This window comes from Panthera uncia, chromosome X, assembly GCF_023721935.1.
Source record: "Panthera uncia isolate 11264 chromosome X, Puncia_PCG_1.0, whole genome shotgun sequence".
Taxonomy (NCBI): domain Eukaryota; kingdom Metazoa; phylum Chordata; class Mammalia; order Carnivora; family Felidae; genus Panthera; species Panthera uncia.
In genome coordinates this window covers 14,256,787-14,279,235 of record NC_064817.1, presented here as the reverse complement: position 1 = coordinate 14,279,235, position 22,449 = coordinate 14,256,787, and the positions used below count along the sequence as shown (strand labels likewise).

At 40.6% G+C, this 22,449-nt stretch overlaps 1 protein-coding gene across 1 annotated transcript in view; it reads left to right on the top strand.

Moving 5' to 3' along the window:
- ADGRG2 (adhesion G protein-coupled receptor G2) overlaps positions 1 to 22,449 on the top strand; it is a 122,057-nt gene that overhangs the window by 72,520 nt on the left and 27,088 nt on the right. The window contains exons 4-13 of the mRNA XM_049643551.1: positions 5,251 to 5,286; positions 8,562 to 8,600; positions 8,717 to 8,740; positions 10,194 to 10,232; positions 12,193 to 12,234; positions 14,655 to 14,708; positions 18,041 to 18,093; positions 18,936 to 18,991; positions 21,049 to 21,088; positions 21,607 to 21,644. Coding sequence (XP_049499508.1) covers positions 5,251 to 5,286; positions 8,562 to 8,600; positions 8,717 to 8,740; positions 10,194 to 10,232; positions 12,193 to 12,234; positions 14,655 to 14,708; positions 18,041 to 18,093; positions 18,936 to 18,991; positions 21,049 to 21,088; positions 21,607 to 21,644 — 421 coding nt within the window. The remainder of the gene's footprint in view (positions 1 to 5,250; positions 5,287 to 8,561; positions 8,601 to 8,716; positions 8,741 to 10,193; positions 10,233 to 12,192; positions 12,235 to 14,654; positions 14,709 to 18,040; positions 18,094 to 18,935; positions 18,992 to 21,048; positions 21,089 to 21,606; positions 21,645 to 22,449) is intronic.

Sequence of the window (22,449 nt, the reverse complement as noted above, 5' to 3'; positions counted from 1 at the left end):
ACCAGTCATGGGTTCCTGACTGGTCCCGACTGATGGAGACTCCTTATGATGTCGTCAGTCAGTCCAAAAATATTTTTGAACATCTACCAGATACAGGACACTGGACTGGATTCCCGGAGGATAATAAAGCATCAAGCAGCTTAGCATCTAGTGGGGAACACAAGACGTACAGTAGAAAAGTTAAATAACAGCGCCCAGTAGTATATGCCCAACACATGGAGAGTGAATGGCATAGACAGTGCTGAGTGAATGGTGTAGTCAAGGAATAAACTTTAAGATAAAAATAGAGAGCCACCTCCACTGGCTCTTGCAGCCCCAGAGTATGCTTTAGAGGGCCAGAGAGCTGACCTAAAGAGGTCATCTAAAACTCCCGATTTTGGCAAGGTGAAAATTTGGAATTGCATTTGAAATCACCTCATTTTTAAATGTCGGTAAGTAATTCAAACTTTCAAAAACCTCAGCACGATTCCCACTGTGTGAGAGAAAGAGAACTTGCCTGGGAGCTGAATTGGGATCTCGAGCCAGTGGTAGGCATTTGTTCAATGGCTGACTGCAATAGGCGGGAAGTCGAATGCAAAGACCGTGGAGACCCTTTCCAATTAGAAGATTCTGGGGTTCTAATATTTCACTCAAGTATGAGGGATCAAGGCCTGGGCTTAGAAGGGAGCAGTGGGAAGAAGGAACGGACAAGAGAGCAATTAGGGAATATTAATAATAATACCCTACATTTATATACTAGTTTATGGTCTACAGTTTGTCATTGGAAGCAGGATAGAATAGAGGCTCAGAGGGTAGGCTCTGAAGTCAGTCTGTCTGGGTTCAAATGTCAGCTGTACGGTGAATTACTGGTGGGGCCTTACCCAGACTGTTTCTCAAGCCCTGAAATGGATCGATGCTAATGAATTCACATATCTCCTGGAGTTGTTGGCTGATTAAATAATAAAGTATGTATGAAGTGTTAACCTGGCTCACAGGAAGCACCAACCACTGCCATTGCTATTTGTCACACATACGCCATCTTTCTTTACTCCTCGCAATAGCCCCATGTTCTGGTGAGAAGGGCGCACAGGAGGTTACGGTGAGAAGGGCGCACTGGACATGGAGGTTGGAGAAGGGAGGAGCCAGGGGCAATGGCCAGAGAGTGAGCATTTGATTTGTACAATCAGTTCTATTGTTGAAACCATCTCTGGGTTTCCAGGCCCTTCTCTTAACCCCTGTGGGATTTTGTTTTCCATAGAGGGTGGTTCCTTGCGATTTATATTTTCTATAAATTAAAAAAAAAAACACCTGGATTTCTGAGTATGGTAGGAAGAATAATGGGTCCTGTAAGATGTCCCTGTCCTGATGCCTGGAAACTGTAAATATGTTACTTTACAGAACAAAGGGGACTTTGCACATTGTGATTAAAGTTAAGGACTGTGGGATGGGGAGATTATCGTGGATTACCTGGGTGGTCCCAGTCTAATCCTGGGAGTTCTTAAAAGTGGAAGAGGGAGGCAGAAGAATGAGTCAAAAGCATGCCCCAGGTGAAGGAGCTCCCCACCCCATCCCACTGCTAGCTTTGAGGATAGAGGAATGAGGCATGAACCAAGAAATGTGGGTGGCTTCTAGAATTAGTTGATAGCCAGCAAGAAGATGAGGACGTTGGTCCTATGACTGCAAGGAACTGAATTCCGTAGTAACCCAGATAAGCAGGATGCAGATTCACCCCTAGAGCCTCCAGAAAGGCATGTAGCCTGTTGACACTGTGATTTTAGTCTGGTGAGACCCATATTGGACTTCTGACCTACAGAACTCTAACCTAACACATTTGTGTTGTCTTAAACCATTAAGTTCATGGTAATATGTTACAGCAGCAACAGGAAGCTAATACACTGAGATTTCCACCTTAAATTATTTGGCTGATGTTACCAACAATACTATCAAATTCAAGAATTAAGTGGATATGGAAATGATGTGGGGTGATGAGGGATGAGTTTTTGGATATATGGAGTTGGAGGGGCAAAGACAGTAAGGTGTTCGCATGACAGTGCTCAGACCACACTTGGCCCTGTGGGATTGCAGAGGTGGTGGTAGTAACTGAAAGAAAGGGTCAGGGAGGTGACGTGGGATAAGAGACTCCATTCAGAAGGCCGGTGTCTTGAGTTCCCAGTTCCTGTCTTTGGCTTCCATTTGCAGTGTATGCATGCCAAAGTCCCGCTCATCACAACTGGAGTATACAGACTTGGTTTTGAAACATCACTAGAGAGTCACGTTGAGTAAAATTTATAGGCATATCGCAATAATTTTATTTATTGACTTAAATTGAAGCTTCAATAAATGAATAATGCTTTAAAATTTGCTCTTTGGATGTTTCCGAAGGAAAATCTGAAAAATTTAAATGTTTCTCCTTTCTTTATTTATGAATCCTTGTAACAATGGGAATGTTTTGTCTCCTAAGAATGGCACGGGGCTCAAATATTTGACTCATTGGAAATGCCGACCACCTCTTTGATTGTAACAGATGGGAAGTGAGTGAGGAGAGGGCCTGAGAGAAATGGGCTGATAGGAAAATGTAAGGCCTACGGGGACGTCCCTATTTTGGACCAGGAGGAGTGACGTGGGAAGATCGTAATGGGAGAAAAAAATGAGTACGATGTTAGTCACTAAGCGTTCGGGCCCCTAGAAGAAAGAAAATGCCAAGAGAAAAAAAGCGGACAATAACAATTTAAAAATCTCTGGTTTTGTGAACGAGATTTCCTCCCTTCATCAGTGTAGATCGTTGCTGGGAGCCTCTTAGGTTCCAAGATGGAAGAGGCCAGCCCTAGCTGTTGCGTCAGAGGATTTAGCAGTGGACAAGGTTGGAATCATTGGTGGCTATGGTCAACCCCTGGGTAGAATTGGAGAGGAAGCGGTTAAGTCTCTGTTGCCCTGAAACATCACTTTCCATCCCTGTTTCCATGCCATCCAGCTCTTCCTCAGCACCTTCATGCTTTTTCCTCCCTTTGCCACGCTCCCTGCCCACTCCACCTCACCTGCCCACACTGATAAATGTCCTTCTCAGAGTAGCCCGTATTGAATGTTGATTCTTCCCAGTTCTTGTCAACATGGCCCATTATGGTAGGTCTTTACTACAGGATCAGAAGATTTCAGCCAGTTGGAAGTAATCCATACTAAGGTGTGAGTGACTGATTTGCCCTTAGTGCTCCCAAGAGTAATTTAAAAATTAAGCTCCTGTTAACTCAACAGACTCTCTCACTGGTGGAATATTAACGTAGCCTGAGGGTTACCCTGAAGGACAGAGACTAAGAGGAGCAATTCCAATTAAATTGAGGCATCAAGGCACTAACCACTCTGTGTACATTTGCCTTGGTGGCTGCAGGGTAATTGGGAACTTGAGCACTCATTCGGTCTTGCTTTCAAGCAGAATTGTGCTTTAATGATCCCAGAAAATACTCCTACCCTACCACCACTTCAGGAAAATAGGCTCCTGGACCCTACCAGGTATGTTTCACTGTGCAAGTTTAGTTTCCAAACATACATATTCTTTTTTTTTTTAATTGTATTTCAGGATACCACTATGGAAAGAATCATTCCTTTGTAATTAAAAAAAAATTACAAATGTAAAAATAACACCCCACATGGGTGAGAGTTTGGGGAAGTGATACTCATGTCCTGCAGAGGGTTGTATAAATTGATTTGTTTTCTGTAAGGCATTTTGGCAGTCAAAATCATGGAATTTCTGAAGGAGATAGCCAAGTTCGTATGCCAAAATGTATTTTGTGTATATATAAATGTTTTTATTTATTTTTGAGACAGAGACAGAACGTGAGCAGGGGAGGGGCAGAGAGAGAGGGAGACACAGAATCCGAAGCAGGCTCCAGGCTCCGAGCTGTCAGCACAGAGCCCGACTCAGGGCTCGAACCAACTCATGGACTGTGAGATCATGACCTGAGCTGAAGTTGGACGCCTAACCAACTGAGCCACCCAGGTGCCTCTCGGATGCCAAAATTTAGCCAGAAGTATTTATTGAGACATTGTTTGTAATCATGAAAAATTATACACATCAAAATGTATAAATTAATGGTCTATCCAGTCAATGAAATGCCATACAGTGATCGCAAGTGGTATTGTGGAGAATTGTTTAATGATATAGAACAATGTTCAGGATACAATGTCATGAGAAAAATCAGGTTACAAATAGTTTATGTGATATGATCTTTCTTATACATATAAAGACACATATACACACATATATTCATATATCTATATACATATGTAGATATACATATGAATATAGAAAGAGAGAGCAAAGACTATATGCCAAAATGTTAATGTCAATTACATTTGGGTGGTGAAATGATAGGTGGCTTTAATTTTCTTTTTTATCTGTAATTTATCTGAAGTTGCTCCAATAAGTGTGTAATATTTTTCACAGAGAGAAAAATAGAATTACTTTTCTTTTAAGGAGCCTGAGCATCTTCTCAAAATAAGTAACACAGTCTCTTAGCTTATAAACTCAGAGGCATCTGATCTAGTTTAACTCATAAGTAGTACTTAAAAGGTATAAAGGCTGTGCTAATAGGTACAAAAAGAAGCACAGTTGGGGGCACCTGCGTGTCTCAGTTGGTTGAGCTTCCAACTCTTGATTTCGGCTCAGGTCATGATCCCAGGGTCGTGGGATTGAGCCCCTCATCGGGCTCTGCGCTGAGCGTAGAACCTGCCTAAGATACTCTCTCTCTCTCTCTCTCTCTCTCTCTCTCTCTCTCTCTTTCTCTTTTTCTCTTTCTCTTTCCCCCTCCCTCTCTCTCCCCCTCCCTCTCTCCCTATGCCCCTCTCCCCCACTTGTGCTCCCTCTCTCTCTAAAATACTGAAATTAAATTAAATTAAATTAAAACATAAAAAAGAAACAGTTAATGGAAGTTTAGTTTATGCACATAGATACCTTTCCTTTTACAAATTCGAATGAATATTAGCCAACAGTTGAAGTTCTTAGTCATCATTGTCAGTTTATGATGCACTAAATCATTATATAACAGAATCTAGAGAGCACCGTCAACAGTTATATTAGAGAATTGCTTCGCCAGAGATGTGTCTGTAGAGATTTGAAGAGAAGGACTGATGAGGCTGTTGAAAATAATAGTAAATTAATATACTGCCCTCTTTTGGTAGCTATTTGCAAGTCAGTTTACATTCACTTCCATTAAAGATGTTCATCTACAAATTCTTGCACACACTAGACTAACTTTAAATCACCTTTTTCCTCAACAGAGAATGCCGATAATTCCAGTTTGTTATCACCATCTGGTAAGACCGTTATTTCTTGACTTTGGGGAATTTCAGGACAATATGCCAAAAGTTCTCCATGAAATATGGCACGTAGTCAGATACAGCAAAGTTGCTTTTTTCCATGAAGGTTAATTACATTCTGTCATTAAACCTGCACCTGAAAAGCCAATAGCACACATAGACAAGAGGACAGGCATATTGATGCCCCCACACTTATGGACAAATCTGCGGAATGAATTGTGGGTTTTCATTACTGTAGCTGGTTAGGTTCTTCAACGTTATTGTTCGTATTCTAGTTCACGGGTCTCCTGACGAGTATCAAGACCATAAGCCTGCCGAATGTCCCTACATTTGAGGGGCGCGATGTTCTCTTCAATATACTTCCTCAGTCGCCTCTGAACAAATATTTCTCAAAGGGCTTCTGAGGGCTTAGCACTCCTCAGAATGGGAAGGCAAATATAGAGAAATTTTTAACTAGACCGTCGTGGCAGGAACCAGGAATAGAACCCACATTCGAGACTGCTAGCTGGAACTGGACCTCAGGGATAAAGTGGTCCAGTCCCGTCCCTTAGTCGACAGGATCGTGAAGCCCCACTAACTTACCTAAGGTCACACAGCCTCCTGCCCCCATCACGCACAGGCAGCACATGGCTTTTCTGCCTCCCACTCCTGTGTTCTTTCTGGTATACCATATGTTGTAGAACAATCTTTTATGGTAAGGGGTGAGTCAACTCACATTTTATCCTTAGTGGTATCAAAATGAGCTCTATTGTTCATTAATTTAAATAAAATTAAGGGCTCCCTGGGCGAATTAGTCAAGTGTCTGACTCTTGATTTCGGCTCAGGTCACGATCTCACAGTCCGTGGGTTTGAGCCCCACATTGGGCTCAGCGGTGAGCATGGAGCCTGCTTTGCTTAAGCTTCTCTCTCTCCCATGGGGCGCCTGAGTGGCTCAGTCAGTTAAGTGTCTGACTTCGGCGCAGGTCATGATCTTGTGGTTTGTGGGTTCGAACCCTGTGTCGGGCTCTGTGCTGACAGTTCGGAGCCTGGAGCCTGCTTCGGTTTCCGTGTCTCCCTCCCTCTCTGCCCCTCCCCTGCTCATGCTCTGTCTCTCTCAAAAATAAATAAACATTAAAAATAATAATAAAGATTCTCTCCCTCTTTCTCTCTCTCTGTACCCCTCCCCCGCTTGCACGCGCGCTCTCTCTCAAGATAAATTAATTAATTAATTAAAAATAAGTAAAAATTAATAATGATAGCTGTTACTTCTTGTGCACATATATATACATGCTTGGGAGTCTTCAGACATCTCATTCAGTTTCCAGTCTTGCAGTATAGGAATTATTATATTCAGGTTCTAAATGAGGAAACTGAGGGTCAGAGAGGATAAAACTTGCTCATGTTCGCACATTCTGGGCAGCCAGACTACTTACTTGTGTTTGAACTCAGCCACCAGCCTCTCGCCTCCATTGCTAGCTGTGTGTCTTTGGGCAAGTTTCTTCACCTTTCTGTGCCTCAGTTTCTTCATCTATAAATTGGGGACTGTAACAGTACCAGCTTCATAGGGTAGTTGTGAAGATGAAATGAGATGACCTATGCACCTGACAGATTAAACCCTCAATAAGTAATAACTATCATTATTATGAACTACTAAGTAATGGGGCAAAGATTCAAACCCAGGACTGCGAGCCTCCAAAGCCCAAACTGTTTTCACTGCACCAGTTTGCCCCCTTGCTGTTAAGCTGCTGGGGTAAAATGAACCACTGTATTTTACTTCTAGTTCAATAGCCGGCATCAGACTTAATCATGGTCATATCTTAACAAAATCCTGTTTGCATGGAAATATGGGGTATGGAGCTTTGGAAGCACCCACTGGTTCCAGTCACAGCCTGGGTTCTGGGTGCCTTGCGGGAGAGTGACACTCACCGGAATGTAAGAGCCCGTGCATATCCAGGAACTGACAGGTGCTTGTGCCCACAGGCCTCTTCTTACCACTCATCAACTTCCAGAAGAATTAATACTCATTAATTGAAAAACAGCTTTGGCCCATTGTTTTGTTTTGCCCCAAGAGCAAAGGATTCCATATCCACACTTTGAATCTGTTTGCTCAGGAACTGTCTTATTTCTCAAGAAATATCCTTGGTAATTAAAAAAAAAATGTAGTAAATGACAAAATATGGAAGCAATAATGTAAGACAGACAGGGTGTGTGTGTTTCAGCCAACGCATGAGCAGTCTGACACAGACAGGCCAGCCAAGTGCCTCGACACACCCAAATGTTATCCTCACCGGCTGAATATCAGGCTGCCTACTGCAGAGCTTGCATCACTTGTAAAATGTTTGTGTTTACTTTTCCTGTGTATACTGTACGAGTGAAGCCATCGGATCTTTTTAATATTTAAACATGCAAAATGTATGCAGTAGATTGACCTCTTAGCGTAAGTGGACGTACTCCACGGGAAATTTGTAACTTGATTGTCTTAGTGGCAGCCATATTTTAAAATAACTTACTAGGAAATTGTATTAGGTAGTACAGTGGTGAGTGATAGCAATGTTGTTTTATTTTTTTATTATTTTTTTTTAATCCTCAATTCACTATGGGAAGAGTTGCCAGGCGTCACTCTTAACAGAATGGAGCCGATCTGCTGCTATGTTTCATAATTGTAGTTTGAGAATTTTTTTTTACTTTTTTTATGTCTTTATTTTATTTTGAGAGAAAAACAGAGCGCTAGCAGGGGAGGGCCAGAGAGAGAGAGGGAGACACGGAATCAGAAGGAGGCTCCAGGCTCTGAGCTGTCAGCACAGAGCCCGACGCGGGACTTGAACCCACGGACTGCGAGATCATGACCTGAGCTGAAGCTGGACGCTCAAGTGACTGAGCCTCCCAGTGGCCCCTGTAGTCTGACAAATATTTAATGTAGAAAATGTTTTCTAGAATTCTCTGGCTGAAAAGATTTGAAAGTAGTATGTCACATATTTTGCTGTGGTTTCTGAACTTATTTCCTTAATCTTCAATAGGTAGGAGCAGGCTTTGAGGCAGCAGGTGTCAACTTCTTCATCTGTAAAAGGAGACAGCTGTGCTCCTTTCACTTCTTGGGTTCTTTCTCAGCAATTCTCTGATGAAGTGTATATTCTCTGAGTGGTTATGGGGCTTGCAGATTCACACTGGTCTGAGAGCATGTTGTCTGCTTGTTTGCATAATTCGTCTCAAAAGTTTTAATTCCTTTAAAATGCAAAAAATAATTGTTTCAAGGTATTAACTAGCAAATTTTGTTGTTATTTTTCCTCTTACAGCTGAATCATCTCTTGTTGGTTTTGTCCCCTACTCCAATGGTACTGCTGCAGGCAAGATTTTGAAAAAATTCAAACCAAGATTTCACCCACTTTGTTAAGTTTGTGATTTAATTAAACCTTTTTACTGTTTCCCCCCCACCCCCTCGGGGCCAAAGAGGTTGAAACTACAAGCCTAAATGGTAAGAATTTTTCTGAAGCAAGTGAAAATTGATAACACTTAATGTGAATAAAAGTATAATGAGTGCTGTTGAGGGTTTTCATATTCAAATAAACAAACAAACAAAACCCCAAATCAAACAAACCGCCAAAACCATCAACCGTGGAGAACAACTGAAACTTTTTGCCGAAATGAAAATATCCTTATTGTCACGGAGGGCGGACAGCCCCCTCCCACGCTAACTGTTCTGTAAAAGAAGAGAAATATTGATCACATTTTGAGTGCCCTGTTTAACTTGCTCTCCAACACAGCGCCAGCACATTTTATATGGCAGGTTGTTTAAAGGTGAAAAGCACATCCAGTGACTTCAGTATGCTTCAGCATGGATTTGGAGGCACAGAGCGTTCAAAGATAGCCCTTTTCCAGATGATTGTATCAATTTTAAATAGTCTGACATGAAAAAACAACAACCGGCCTTCTTCATCATCCTAGAGAACTGGGCTGTGTTGGAGGGAGGTGGACAGGAGAGCACATTCTGTGGCCCCCGCTCTGTGGGTAGACAGCCTCCATCTTTGTGCAGTCAAAACCCAACGCTTTACACAGCCCCTTACTTAGTTAAAATAAAATTTGCACCATGTGGTTGGTGGTTAAGGAGCTAAACAATCATAGGTGGAGCTCACGCTGATCGAAACTGGTTTAAATTCAAACTTGGTCTAATGGGAAGGACTAGATATTATCATTTTTATGCTTAATTACTTTTTACAGTGAAAGGACACCTTCAAAATACCTTTGGCAGTAGGTTTTGAATCCATTGTATGTGGGTTTTTAAGTAATGTCATACATTACTTAATGTAATACATGCCTTTTCACCCCTAAAGTTTCATCCATAATAATAAATTATAGAATGATTTTTATTTAAAGAAATACCAATTAGAACAGATTTTCAACGGAATTTTCAGTGAAACAGGTCAAAATGAGGTTTTTCTAAAAATTACTTAAATGTAATGTTCAAGAACTTTAATTTTAAACTAGAATCGCTTAAAGATTGCTTCCTAAGAGTGTACCATTCAGCATCCACAGGGCTATATCTTAAAGTTGGTACTAACTGGAAACATCGTATCCCGTAGGGACTTTTATTATAATGGAGTAAAACAGGGACAAAATATTAAACATAAATGGGATTATTTCAATCTAATAATTATAGGAGTGTTGCTATATTTTAGACACATCACCTCTGTTCAAGAAATGCATTTTAAAAGGATGAATACTTGCTCAGGAATGGTGTCTGGGGGTTGGAGAATGGACAGTGTGGCGGGGTGAGCATTAAATACATTTGGTCGTGTCGGTTGGCTTTTGCAAAACTCTCTAACTTCTCTAGGATTTGGGGAAAGGTGAAATGTTTAAGGAACCTAGACAATGCACGTGTTTGTTAATCATGTCAATAATTAGGCTTCACTTTTATTTTATTATTTCAGATGCTACTTCGAGCGTATTATCCACTTTAAACAAAACAGGTAATATCAAATTCTTTCTAAATATCATAGTTTGTCCTCTCTGCCTTCTTGGGTTTCTCGCTTGTGTGGTCAGTCTTCTGGGTTGCTAAAGGTTATCTCCTTGCCCACTTCCTGTGCCTTCATTTGTTGAGTCACTACTCGTTTTACTTTGGCATTGAACAGTAATTCTGGTGTTACCACATTCCTGAACTTCCAAACTGTTATGGCCATAGCACTCCATTTAAAATAACATTAAAAATTATAATAGTAATGTATCTTAGCTCGTAACAAATGGAGAATGTAGAAAAATGCAAAGAAAAAATAGAAATCATCTCTAATATTACTTTCTTAAGACTATTACTGGTATATTTCCATTCAGAATCATATATACATGTATCATATATACACACACACACACATATGTGTATATATCTCTTTTACAAAATTGTCATAGTTTATATGGAATTTTATGTCTTGCCCTTTTGACTTCATATTGAATTCTAAGTATTTTCCACTGCCCCTTACTATTAATGACTTGATAATACTCCATTGCGTACCATATGTTGAACATTATTAAAGCTGTGTCTACTCTTTTAATAGAAATTGTTGCAATGAACATCCTTGTGTCAACATCTTACATTCATTCCTGATTTCTGTAGGATGCATTCCAAGGATTGGATTTAATGGGTTAGCATGATGAGTATTTTTAAGGTCCTCGATCTGCGTGTTGCCCAGTTACCTTCTTGAAAGGTTGTACCCAGCAACATGCGTGCCGGCAGTGAATGAGAATGTCTGTGTCACTGTACCTTTGCTCAGAGTTGAGACTATGCCATATATTATTAGACCTTTCAATTCCTTAGGTTCTATTTTGCAGTCTTGATTGTTGGTGAGGTTGAACATCTTTCCCCAAAAGCACTTTTGTTACTAAAACCGGAAGTTCATTTCCCAGATGTATTTTGCTTGCTCTGGGAAGGAAAGTATCAGGGCAAACAAAATAAGATATTTAAAAGATTCTTATTGATAATGCAAAATACTGTCAGCCTCTATGATTACCACCAACCATTGCCCATGGGTCAGTCACAGTGAAACGGAAACTCATCAATGTAACACATAACACAAATGAGGTTTCTGCAATTGTTGGGGTAATGTCATCATTCTTAAGTGCTTCTCCAAGACCTGAGCTTTGTGTTTTCTTCAGAATTTGCCACTCACCCTAGGAGACAGATCTTCTTTGCAAATCTATGCCCCAACACACCTCTTCTAATTGGCCATCCTTACAGCAAGGATTTCTGAACTTGGTTCTCCATTATCTGAAAAATGAACCATGGACTATGTCCCCCAAAGTGCATTGGGAACGCATTTCTAAGGTTTGCTTCTTCTGAGTGTGTTAATATTTGCCTGTGGTTTGAACAGTTCTGTCCTGGGTCTGCTGTGAGCCTGCTGGACAACTGTAGTTGGATCGTTTCAACCTCTTTGAGAATAATTTTATCTTATTGCCATAATGGCAATAATATTTTATTAGCTCCTAAAGAAAATAGCAGGACACTCCCTTGATTGTAGAGCATACACTATTTTAGATCTTGTGTTTCCATTCATTTTTTACTCTGAATCACCGGTTCTTTACAACCTGCCACTCGAAGTGACTTGCTTCATTGTACCTATCTGAAGTGTAAGTCCACGTTGATTTGTCTAGCAGCAGCGCATGGAAAGTGCAGTAGAATTACGCAAGCAGTGGGGGGTGTAATGGGTGTGAAATAACTGGGTAAACATGGGAATCCAAATCCCAGCCCCACCCTGTTCCAAGGCTATATGATCTGTGTATGCGATTCCCATGTATTCTGCTGCTGGGATGACCAGTAGCGTCGTAAAGGTGTCGACAGTGTGATTTTCTTAGCACTTCACTAAAATGATACTCGTGGCAAATTGTTTTTTTAAAAACAAGCAACAATTCTGCTCTAATATTTAAATTGCTTCTTTGCAGAAAAAACTAAAATCACTATAGTAAAAACCTTCAATGCATCAGGTATGACTTACTATCAATATCAAGACTTTCTTTTTTGTAACTAAAGTAAAATTAAACACACGGCTGGTATTTATGTTTTCTTTCTCTTTTTTTCCTGTCTTTTAAAAATGCAATCTGTTCTTAATGAATAGATGTTTACCTGTTTATGCTCTCGGTACCTGAAGTCATGCTAAGCGTTTGGGGCTATGTAATCATGATCAGATACAATGCCCACCCTTAGGAATCTGCTCGCCTGGGGAGAGACAAGGCAAACAAACAGATAACTAACCTGCACATGTATGCAGATAAAGGCAAAAGACTGCACAAGTGTCTCTGACATGGTTAAGAAGCGTGGGAGATAAAAGGGCTGGTGTTAGTGGTCATCAACAGGATAGAATTTATGAGGGAAAGATTCTTAGAGGACTGAACCTCATTCTCTTTTGAAATCAAAAAAGGGATATACTCTTAAGTACCGATTGCAAGGGTAGGGATACATGATCTGCTTAACAAAGTCTTCTGGTTGATTTAAAACAGGGGGTTGGCAAACTATGGCCTACGGGGCAAATATGGCCCACCATCTAGTTTTGTAAATAAAGTTTTATTGGAACACTGCCATGCCCATTTGTTGACATGTTATCTGTGGTGAATTTCCAATACAGTGAACAGGAGAGTTGAGTAGTTGTGACAGAGACTATATGGCCCACAAAGCCTAAAATACTTACTATTTGACCCTTTACAAAGTTGTCTTGTTCATGACTTAAAGGATGAACAGTGCCTGTGTACTTTGGGGGGAGATTACAGATAACAGCCCTAGCAATGGGAAAGAAAATTCTCAAGATTAACGAGCAGCCCAAGACACACGCCCCTGGAAACAAAGCTGCCACTAAAATTTAGAGAAAGATGAGAGATGATAGAATGTAACATTTAGTGGGGACTAGACCCATAGTTCTGGAGAACATTGAAAGCATTACTAGCCACCATCTCAAGCAGGTATAGTTAAGTCGAAATCTTCATCTTTTGGTGTCGGTAACATAGCTGTGAAACAGTATAGAATTCTACACGTCAGATAACTTTTGGCACCTAAATTCAGTTTGCCCCCAGAATCACAACTCTTAGTTGAAGGGTGATGCCTATGCACCAACTAAATCACCCTGGCAGAAACCATTTCCCATGCACTAAACACAAGTTATAATTTTAGTCTGTGTCCAAAGTTGTTCTCTTCAGAAACAATTAAGCACCCAAAAAGCACAATGGAGATAAAATAGCAATCAGACATGGCGTACGTAATTCTGACCAAAGCAGACCTAACAAGGACAGCAAAATACTCCGTAACAACCTTTCCCTCTTGGCACTTTGCTGAATACATTACGAGCATTTGCCCCTCACATTCGCTGTGGTTTTCTTATACTTCGCCAAAAGGATGAAATTAATGAAGGCAAGATTTTTAGGGGAGTAAACCTGGAGCTCTTTTCAAATCAAAGAAGACGTACGTCTCCTTTCACCAAAGAAGAAAGTGCTTTTTAGGTGAATATGTATGGAATTTTTTGTTCTCACATGGCTTATTTCATCTCCCATTCATCTCTGCCTCTTTCGTATGCCTGTATAGTTTGTTGTCCTGGCTGTGTCTCCATTTTGCCTTCACTATGACTTTTTTTCTTTTTAATGTTTATTCATTTTTGAGACAGAGACAGAGCATGAGCGGGAGAGGGGCAGAGAGCGAGGGAGGCGCAGAATCCGAAGCGGGCTCCAGGCTCTGAGCTGTCAGCACAGAGCCCCACGCGGGGCTCGAACCCACGAACCGTGAGATGATGACCTGAGCCGAAGTCGGACGCTTGACCGACTGAGCCATCCAGGCGCCCCCATAACTGTTTATTTTCTGGCCAGTATCGCTTCCTAGATTGTATGCTCATTGAGGGCAGGGTCTGTATCTGCAACATTCCAAAGCCTGTCGAATACGGTAGTTGTTCAGAAAATAGTTTTTGAGTTTTGTCGTTTTTGCCTAGGTGCAATAACATCATGACATTGGTGTTATTTCTTACATACGTTTGCACAAGGAAATATTAGAGTGTTCATGGACTCCCCTGCCCAGGAAAGGAAGGAGGATCTCTGAGTAAGGGCTGTTCCATTTAAAGTCTCTATACTGGATTTGCATTCACACTGTTCTTTTTATATTGGACAGGGGAGGGATTAATTTGGAATGGGACAAAAATATTTTTAGGGAGGAGTAGGGGATCAGACAGTGAGTGACATACTGAACAATAGTAAAGAAGGAAGTTCTGGAGCTGGCCAACTAAGAAACGAAAGCTCATTTCCTTAGCCTTTGTGGAATTCATCCAGCCACTTGTAGCCAACTTAGCATATTTTTGGTCCACGTTTGATATGTACATTTGTGAATTCTCTTGATGACATGTTTAACCGGTTGGGTTGTGTTTTCTTTGCAGGAGTCAAACCCCAGGGAAATGTCTGCAATTTGTCATCTATTTGCAGTGACTCAGGTTAGTGCTTATGTACATTACACGCTACCAGGTGAATGCGCCCCGTGGGGAGCAAAGGTTTGTTTTTCTCCTGTTGAGTATGTGATGTGTATCTCTCTGATCTGTCTCTTTTCGTACTGCCTGGCTACTAAGAAGTCCCAAATGAAGACAAAAGCAAATTTGACATCTGCCTGAAATTATCTTCCCATTGCTTAGTGAGATGATAGATTAACTTCCTTAATATGAGAACACGATGTGCTCGCTTCGGCAGCACATATACTTAATATGAGAACACGAAGGTCCGTCCACACCAACTATTTTTCATCATAGCTTTAAATCCATAACTAATGCCCTTAAGGTTGACTTATGAATATATTAAGTAGTGAACTTAATTATTGAAAGCAACTTCTGGTGTATAAATCCCTCAAGCTTTTCCACAGAACCTTAAATATGAAAGCTTGGAAACAGGGTGTCATCTTTTGCCGAAAATAAAATAAACTGCTCTCCTAAGCATGTTGAAAACCTCACGTCCACCTAGTTTAACTGGATGCTAATTCCAGTAGTGTCCATAGTGTATTTTGCCATCTTTAGCCCACGCTGTCCACTATTTCTTAAAATTAAGATGGAAATCTCTTGAGAACATGCTATTTTTGAAAGGGGAATATTTTCCCTTCTGCCATGGGCCAGAAGGAATGAAACAACCATTTTTCTCACGTCGGTTTGGCTCTCTGGGTTCCCTTCCTTGTTAAAACCAATGAAAGCAGATGTAAAAAACATAAACACGTGGTGTGGCAGGTCAGAACTGGATCGTGAGAAGAGAGAAGAGGAAGGTAACGGAGTATGTTGTAATATTTAAGTCTTAAAAAACCGTTCTTACAGGAATATTTTCCTTTCAGTCTGTTCTTTTTGTTCTGTTTAATAACGTGTTTGAAAAACATAGGAAACAATTTCAGGAAAAATGAGTTAAGGTTGGAATGGTGCTGGAAAACAAGAAAACTTTGTATTCAAAGAATGGTCCACAGACATTTTCTATTTGTGTGAATGTGAAATTTCCTCGTATGAGCTTTCTGCTGATAGTGTGTACCAGGTAGAATACAGTAGGAAAATATTATCTGGCTTTGATTAAGGGGAAAAAACTTGTTAGGTTCATTTCACTTTCATATATTGTGTATCTCTCTCTCTCTCTCTCTCTCTCTCCCTCCCTCCCTCCCTCCCTCCCTCCCTCCCTCTCTCCCTCCTTCCCTGCATCTTCGCTTACCCTCCTCTACTGAATTCTCCATAATTTCATTATATTTATGTTTCATCTGTGTTTTGGACTGGTGACTAATGTCTAGTTTAGTGTTGTGTCTACATAATGTTTGATAACTTTGAAAATTGAACATTTAGTCAAAAAAAACTGGTCATCTTGAATAACAGATGCCAGGAAGCTGGTTGGAGTAATGTTTTCCCCAATTAAGCAACTGAATTGACCATTTGTTATAGTGTCTGGTGAAAACAGCCTCATCAGGGAACCAACTTTTTTGGCACCAGAAATTCCATGATATCCTGCCAGAAACTAGAAACCTTCACTTCTTGCAGGTTCCAGTCTGAGTTCCTTAATGGAAATGGAGGCTGTTGAAAAAACTGGGAGCCGACCAGGCAGAGTTAGGCTGAGGGTCAAAAGGTGGTGGCTTCCTGGTTTTTCTGCTACCGCTGTGCTCCCAGCACATTTGTGAAACTCAGCATGCATTCCACCAGACCGGAGGATGGACTTGGAGAACGGACGGGTGAGGGAGAGAAATTGTGGCTGTCCGCAGGTGCGCACACACATGCACACGCTAAATAAATTTTAAGAGCTAAGAATTGTTTCAAAAATGGATGAGTAATTCTGTGTATATGTCAAGTATCTTTACTTTTAATAATTAGGCACTGCATCAAGTGAGATTTCGATATCAGTATGCAGAAGTTGAGGTTCTCAGTAGAAAAGTGGCCAGAATGGATGAATCTGGTTAATCGCTGGACTGGTGGCTTTGTCATTCTTTTTTTTTTAATTTTTTTTAACATTTTAATTTTATTTTTGAGAGGTACAGAAGGACAGAGCATGAGCAGAGGAGGGGCAGAGAGAGAGGGAGACACAGAATGTGAAGCAGGCTCCAGGCTCCGAGCTGTCAGCACAGAGCCCGATGTGAGGCTCGATCCCACAAACTATGAGATCATGACCTGAGCTGAAGTCGGATGCTTAACCGACTGAGCCACCCAGGTGCCCCCTTTGTCAGCTGTTTTAAGTGAAAGTGGACCAACTTGGTTATGAGAATCAGTTGTACTTTGGATTGTTACAAAAGATGAGCTGAGGAAGCATTCAACCTTCTAGTTCCGGAGTCGACAAACTACTGCTCATAGTCTAAATAAAGCCTGCCCCCTGTTTTAGTAAATAAAGTTTTATTGGAACGTAGCAATGTCATTCACATACATATTGTCTGGCTGCTTTCATGCATAGTTGAGTAGTTCTGACAGAACATATGGCCCACAAAACCTCAGATATCTGATCTTTCACGAAAAAGGTAGCTGACACCTGCTCTAGTTTTTATGGCCTCTTTGCCCTTCTTCTTAAGAGGCCAGTTTTCTGTCTCTGTAGATTATGAAGTGCACACAATATGCTTCTGTTAAGGAGTCTCTATTTTCTTTTTTTTTTCCGGTAGAATCTGAGCTCCTCCGAGTATACCCTGTAGGAAAACAGGTCGACTTAAAATGGGTTCTGTATTTCCCAAAGTGAGCATTTTAAGAGTAGAGTTTTCTGGTGTTTCTAGAATGAAAGCCACAATGAGTTATTCCACTAAAGAAAGGATTCTCCCTGCACACTTTTCAGATTTCAAGAGCAAAATCTCAACTTTGTTCCCAGGAGAGAGATTGCATTTGGTACTATATTTTAAAGAGAAAAAAAAAAACCCAAAATGGCAAGGAATAAATAGACTTTCACAAGATTGCTTAATTGCTGAAAAACACTTTTCCCCTCCCTCCTTCATTGGGCAATGAAAACAGCCCAAAAAGATTTTTAATGTTAGAGCCACAGTTCCCCCAGTTAGTATCTTTATGGGAAACAAAGCTCTGATGAGAAGCATGTAGGATTAGAATTTCTTGACAAGGAGACAAGTTTTTTCTCTTTCTGCATTCCCACATAAAATTTATAGTTCACATTTTCTGAAAATTGAGTCATTGACTAACTTTCTGCTAGAAAAGACAGTAACTGTGAGTACCTACAAAGAATTTGATGAAACCGTTTATAAAGTAATTTGATAATCCTTTTCCTGTGTTGTAGTAATCCTTAAGCCCTAAGGATGGAAGTCTCAAATTTTGTTTTGAAAATTTATTTTTAGCATTTTTTAGAGGTGAGATAATGTTTCAATATGAAGAAAGCAGTGTTACTCAGGTACGTTTTAAAGATTTTTTTTATTGCTAACTTAAAAAGCAAGTGCTTGTGCATTTAAAGATTTGTTTAAGGTACAGTTTATTTATGGTATTTGGCATATTTATTTTTATGACCAAAATTAAATAAAATACGTGTTGTTGAATCACTAGCTTTGTCAAGAGGGTTTGACTTCATAATAATCATAGTATTTTTTTTAATAATCGTATTTTGGTTTTCACTAGACTTGCTGAATGTTGATATGATGGAATTCTATTGCCTTTTAAATTTTAAAATTATATTAGAAACTTCTAGCAATAAGAAATGGATTGGGTCTAAGAATAGTCTTCTGATTCTGATCCCGTTCCACCCCATGGGGGATTTGGATGCATATACTTCCCATAACCTAGATCGGTTCAGAGGAGCCCAGCTAAATGTAGATTGTTCATTCAGTGAATATTTCCTGAGCACCTACTCTGTGCCAGGCAATGAGCTACGTGCTACAAATGGGGTGATGGCTGCTACTAAGTTTCCCTTTTCACATTGGGATCTTTCACTTAACTCCGGGACCTTTCCTGTGGAGAGCTTTACTAGTGTTCTTTTGGGGGAACCCTAGGAGTAACGAAATTAATTAGTACATTAGACTTGCTGATTCAGAATATTTTTAAAGGAGATACAGAAACAAAAACTAGCTGAGCCAATATGTATTTGATCGTTCGCTAGGTAATACTCCAAGCAGTTAGCATTCAGTCTTTGGGGTGTAGTTCTTTGGGTGGCCAACGAAACCGGAGAACGACTTCTTGTTAGAGAGTGTAAAAAAACACAACGGTATTTGTTATATTCTTAATGGTTTTGTGCTTCTACAGAATCAAAATCTGGCTAATGGCACCTTATCTGGAGTCCTGTCTCTAAGTGAACTCAAGTGAGTAATCTGCTGCTTGATTGAAAAGTTAAGACATCAACGATGGAAAGATACTTGTTGAGCTACCTTTTCTTTTGGAAACCGAGAATAGGAAATAGACCCGAAGGTTATAAAGAATTGGTTCTTGAGTTCTTAGCAAATTAGCATTGGTAGTCACTGGCCATCGCCTAATATCCTTATGAGGCTGTTCTCTTTGATGATCTGAAAGTATGTACGAGCTCCATTTGAATTGGTGTTTGAGTTTTAATATGATTTGGTGGCCAGAAAGGTAGAAAGAGTTCAAGGTAGGATGGCAGGTATACCGTTTGTTCATATGCTTTCGGGAAACATCAGTCATCCAAAAGTCAGAGAGAGCTCTTTGTTAGGTAGATGGCAGCTTGTAAGGACAAGCACAGACAATGAGAAATACATCACACATGGATGCTCCCCGTTAGACAAAAGGTCAAAATGTCAGGCCCAGAGACAGTCTTACCTGACTGTCACTGGGAGGGGAAACGCCATGTGTTCACCCTCGTGCAGGGAAACAGCATTAGAGACAAAATTCGTCTTCTCTCAACCTTGCTGCTACCTCTCAAATGAGGTTTTCATAAACTTTTGAAACGAACCCAGAGCTCTGGGGACTATCTGGGACGGCCCTGAAGGAAAAAACCTCTCCGAGGCCAAAACAAAAGGAGACGAAGGTCCTCTTAAGGGTCTTCCTTTCAGTTAGCATTTTGACCTGGCTGCTTCTGATGATTCAGCGATGCCTAGGTGGACAGGAGGCCCAGAGCCTACCTGGTGGATATCAAACGTCTCTAGGGCTCCACTGAGTTTATAGTGGCAAACAGTTAAAGTGGGATGGGCAGAGGTGATATTCCTGTCCTTTATGCCTATTTTTTTTTTTTTTACCTCCTGAGAAAAATCTAACTTTCCTAGCTATTCAAAGCATAGTATATATGTGAAATGAAAAGCAGAAGATATCAATGCCCTTGAAGTATCTTAAACTTGAGATGAGAAACAATAGTGACAAGACACATTTTTTTAAACTCACAAATTCATAAATAGAACACAGCTTTGCATACCTGTAATACAGCTTAGTTACTAGACTTGAAATATCGAGTTCATTTAAAGCCATGAAGCATTTGTTGAGCACCTCCTATGTGTTTTGGCCTTGGGGATAAACCCAACTCTGATGATGGAAAACTGGTTCTAGAACAGTGGTTCTCTACCTTGGCTGCATATTAAAATCACCTGGGGAGCTTTCAAAAAATTCTGATGCCCAGGCACACCCTATAACAATTAAATCTGTATTTGGGGGCTGAGACGCAGACACTGGTATTTTTGGATGCTCCCTTGGTGGTTCCAGCATGAGGCCAATTTTTAGAACCAGAAATCTGGAGTCCGGTAGGATAGACCTAGGATGCAAACAAGTAACGGTACGGTACAATCACTACAATGAACGTGACCTGTCCAGGGTACCAAAGGATGTTCTAAGTATCTAAGTTGTCCCAACTTCCCGTGAAGCTCTCCCACATTGAAGAAATAAAAGTGTTGTTGAGTGGGATGGCAGGAGAGGAAAGAGGGAAATTCTGGAGAGGAGGGGAAGGGGGTGCTGGAGAGTGCTAGAGGGCAGGTGGGGGCAGGTGGAGAGGGAACAAGGAAGAAATGAGGGAAGAAATGAGAGGTGCAAATGAGAGGTGCGTTTGCAGGGGCCCATGGTGAGTGGTGGACCCCTTTCAGAAATTTGCCCTCGGGCCAGTTCTTTCTCTGGCCTTCTGCCAGAAGAAGCTGCCTGGGGGTTGCAGCAGCCTAATGAGTAACAACATTGTTCAACCATAATTTATATCTTGCTGTTGGCTAGAACTTCTACGGCTTCTGTCTGGTCAGTTTCCCTTGTCATAGAAATAATTTATTTTTCTCACATAGGAATCTCATTATACCCAGTGTTACCTCTTCAAAGTGAACACTGCAGGCAATAAATACCATAGGCTTAATTGAATTGCTAAAAATCTAACTTGTTTTGAATTCCACATCACCAGTGATCTCCTTCATGTCATTTTCTCTCCTTTTATTCACAGGCGATCAGAGCTAAACAAAACCCTGCAAACCTTAAGTGAGGTAATCACAGTACATCCTATACCTTGTTTGTAATTACTGTCCTATTTGGGGGAAAGCATGGATCTCTGCGTTCCTGAGGAAAAATGTATTCAAACTTCCCCAAATCTGTCATGTGAAAAACACTGACTAGTTCTGTTACTCCGGAAATCAGAACTGGGCACAATGGATAGTTGTTACAAGGGGGTAGATTTTCCTTCATGTAAAACCAAAAGTTTCTTAAAACGAGGGCTCCAGAATGAGCTCCCTTGTGTGGTAGTGAGTTCCCTGGACAGAGGTATGCAACTAGAGCCTTTATGCCCTGAATAGCTTTGATGATGCGTCAGGAATCTGATAGGAATGTGAACTGGATGATCCTTGGGGGTTATTGTGGTTCTAAGATTCTGTGATACTGTAATTAGTCCTGGGTTGTTTTGTCTGACATTCTCAACTGTCAGAGTAATATATGTGTGTGTGTGTGCGTGTGTGTGTGTGTGTGTATATATACATATATATATATATATGTTGTTTGTTTGTTTCAGACTTATTTTATAGTGTGTGCTACAGCAGAGGCCCAAAGGTGAGTCATTTTTAATATTTTTATACATATTGTTTCTCTACTCATGAGAAATAAAGTATTGAGGAGTCTTAGGTTGCAAATTTACATGTGTTCCTCTAAAATAAATACATATTAATGACATTTTGGATATATGTTTTTATTCTTTGAAACACTCACGATTCTGTCACATCCATCTTCTCATTTCATTATGAATCACAGAGGGATGAGTGGTATTGGGCCATTGCCTCCGGTTCTGTGACGCTGAGCATCATCAGTGTCCTTAGCCCCAAGGGCCACCACTATAACCAAGAAATGGCTCCCAGTGGTCCAGTCTAGTGATAGGCCCGACAGAGAAGAAGGAACATAATATGGCGCTTGGGAGAAAAAGGAGAGAGGGAAGGAAAAGATGGGAAAGGAAGAGAAAAGAAATTAAAAGGTGTGTGCAGGGATGAATATGAGATTGCTTGACAATTATTTGATGTTGCACAGATGATCATTTTAAATTGTGTCCATTGGCTGTGTTGGCTGCATAAGCGAATGGCTTATGTAGGTCAATAATCTCGCCACCTGAATCCCGAGCATCTGTGAGAGTAAAAGTCCTAGAAAATGACAGTTTCTGCTCATCACGGTATTCACTGGTACAAATAATGGCAATTCTTCCATGAAATTCTGGATTGAATCCCTATCCGCTATATATACTTAGTTCATGTCACTCACCACTTTTTTATTATTTGCAACATTAACATTTTTCCACGTAAACCAAGACTGAAGTAAAAAAAAAAAAAAAAAGCGATAATGTCTTAAATTGCTAGTTATCTGATCATCT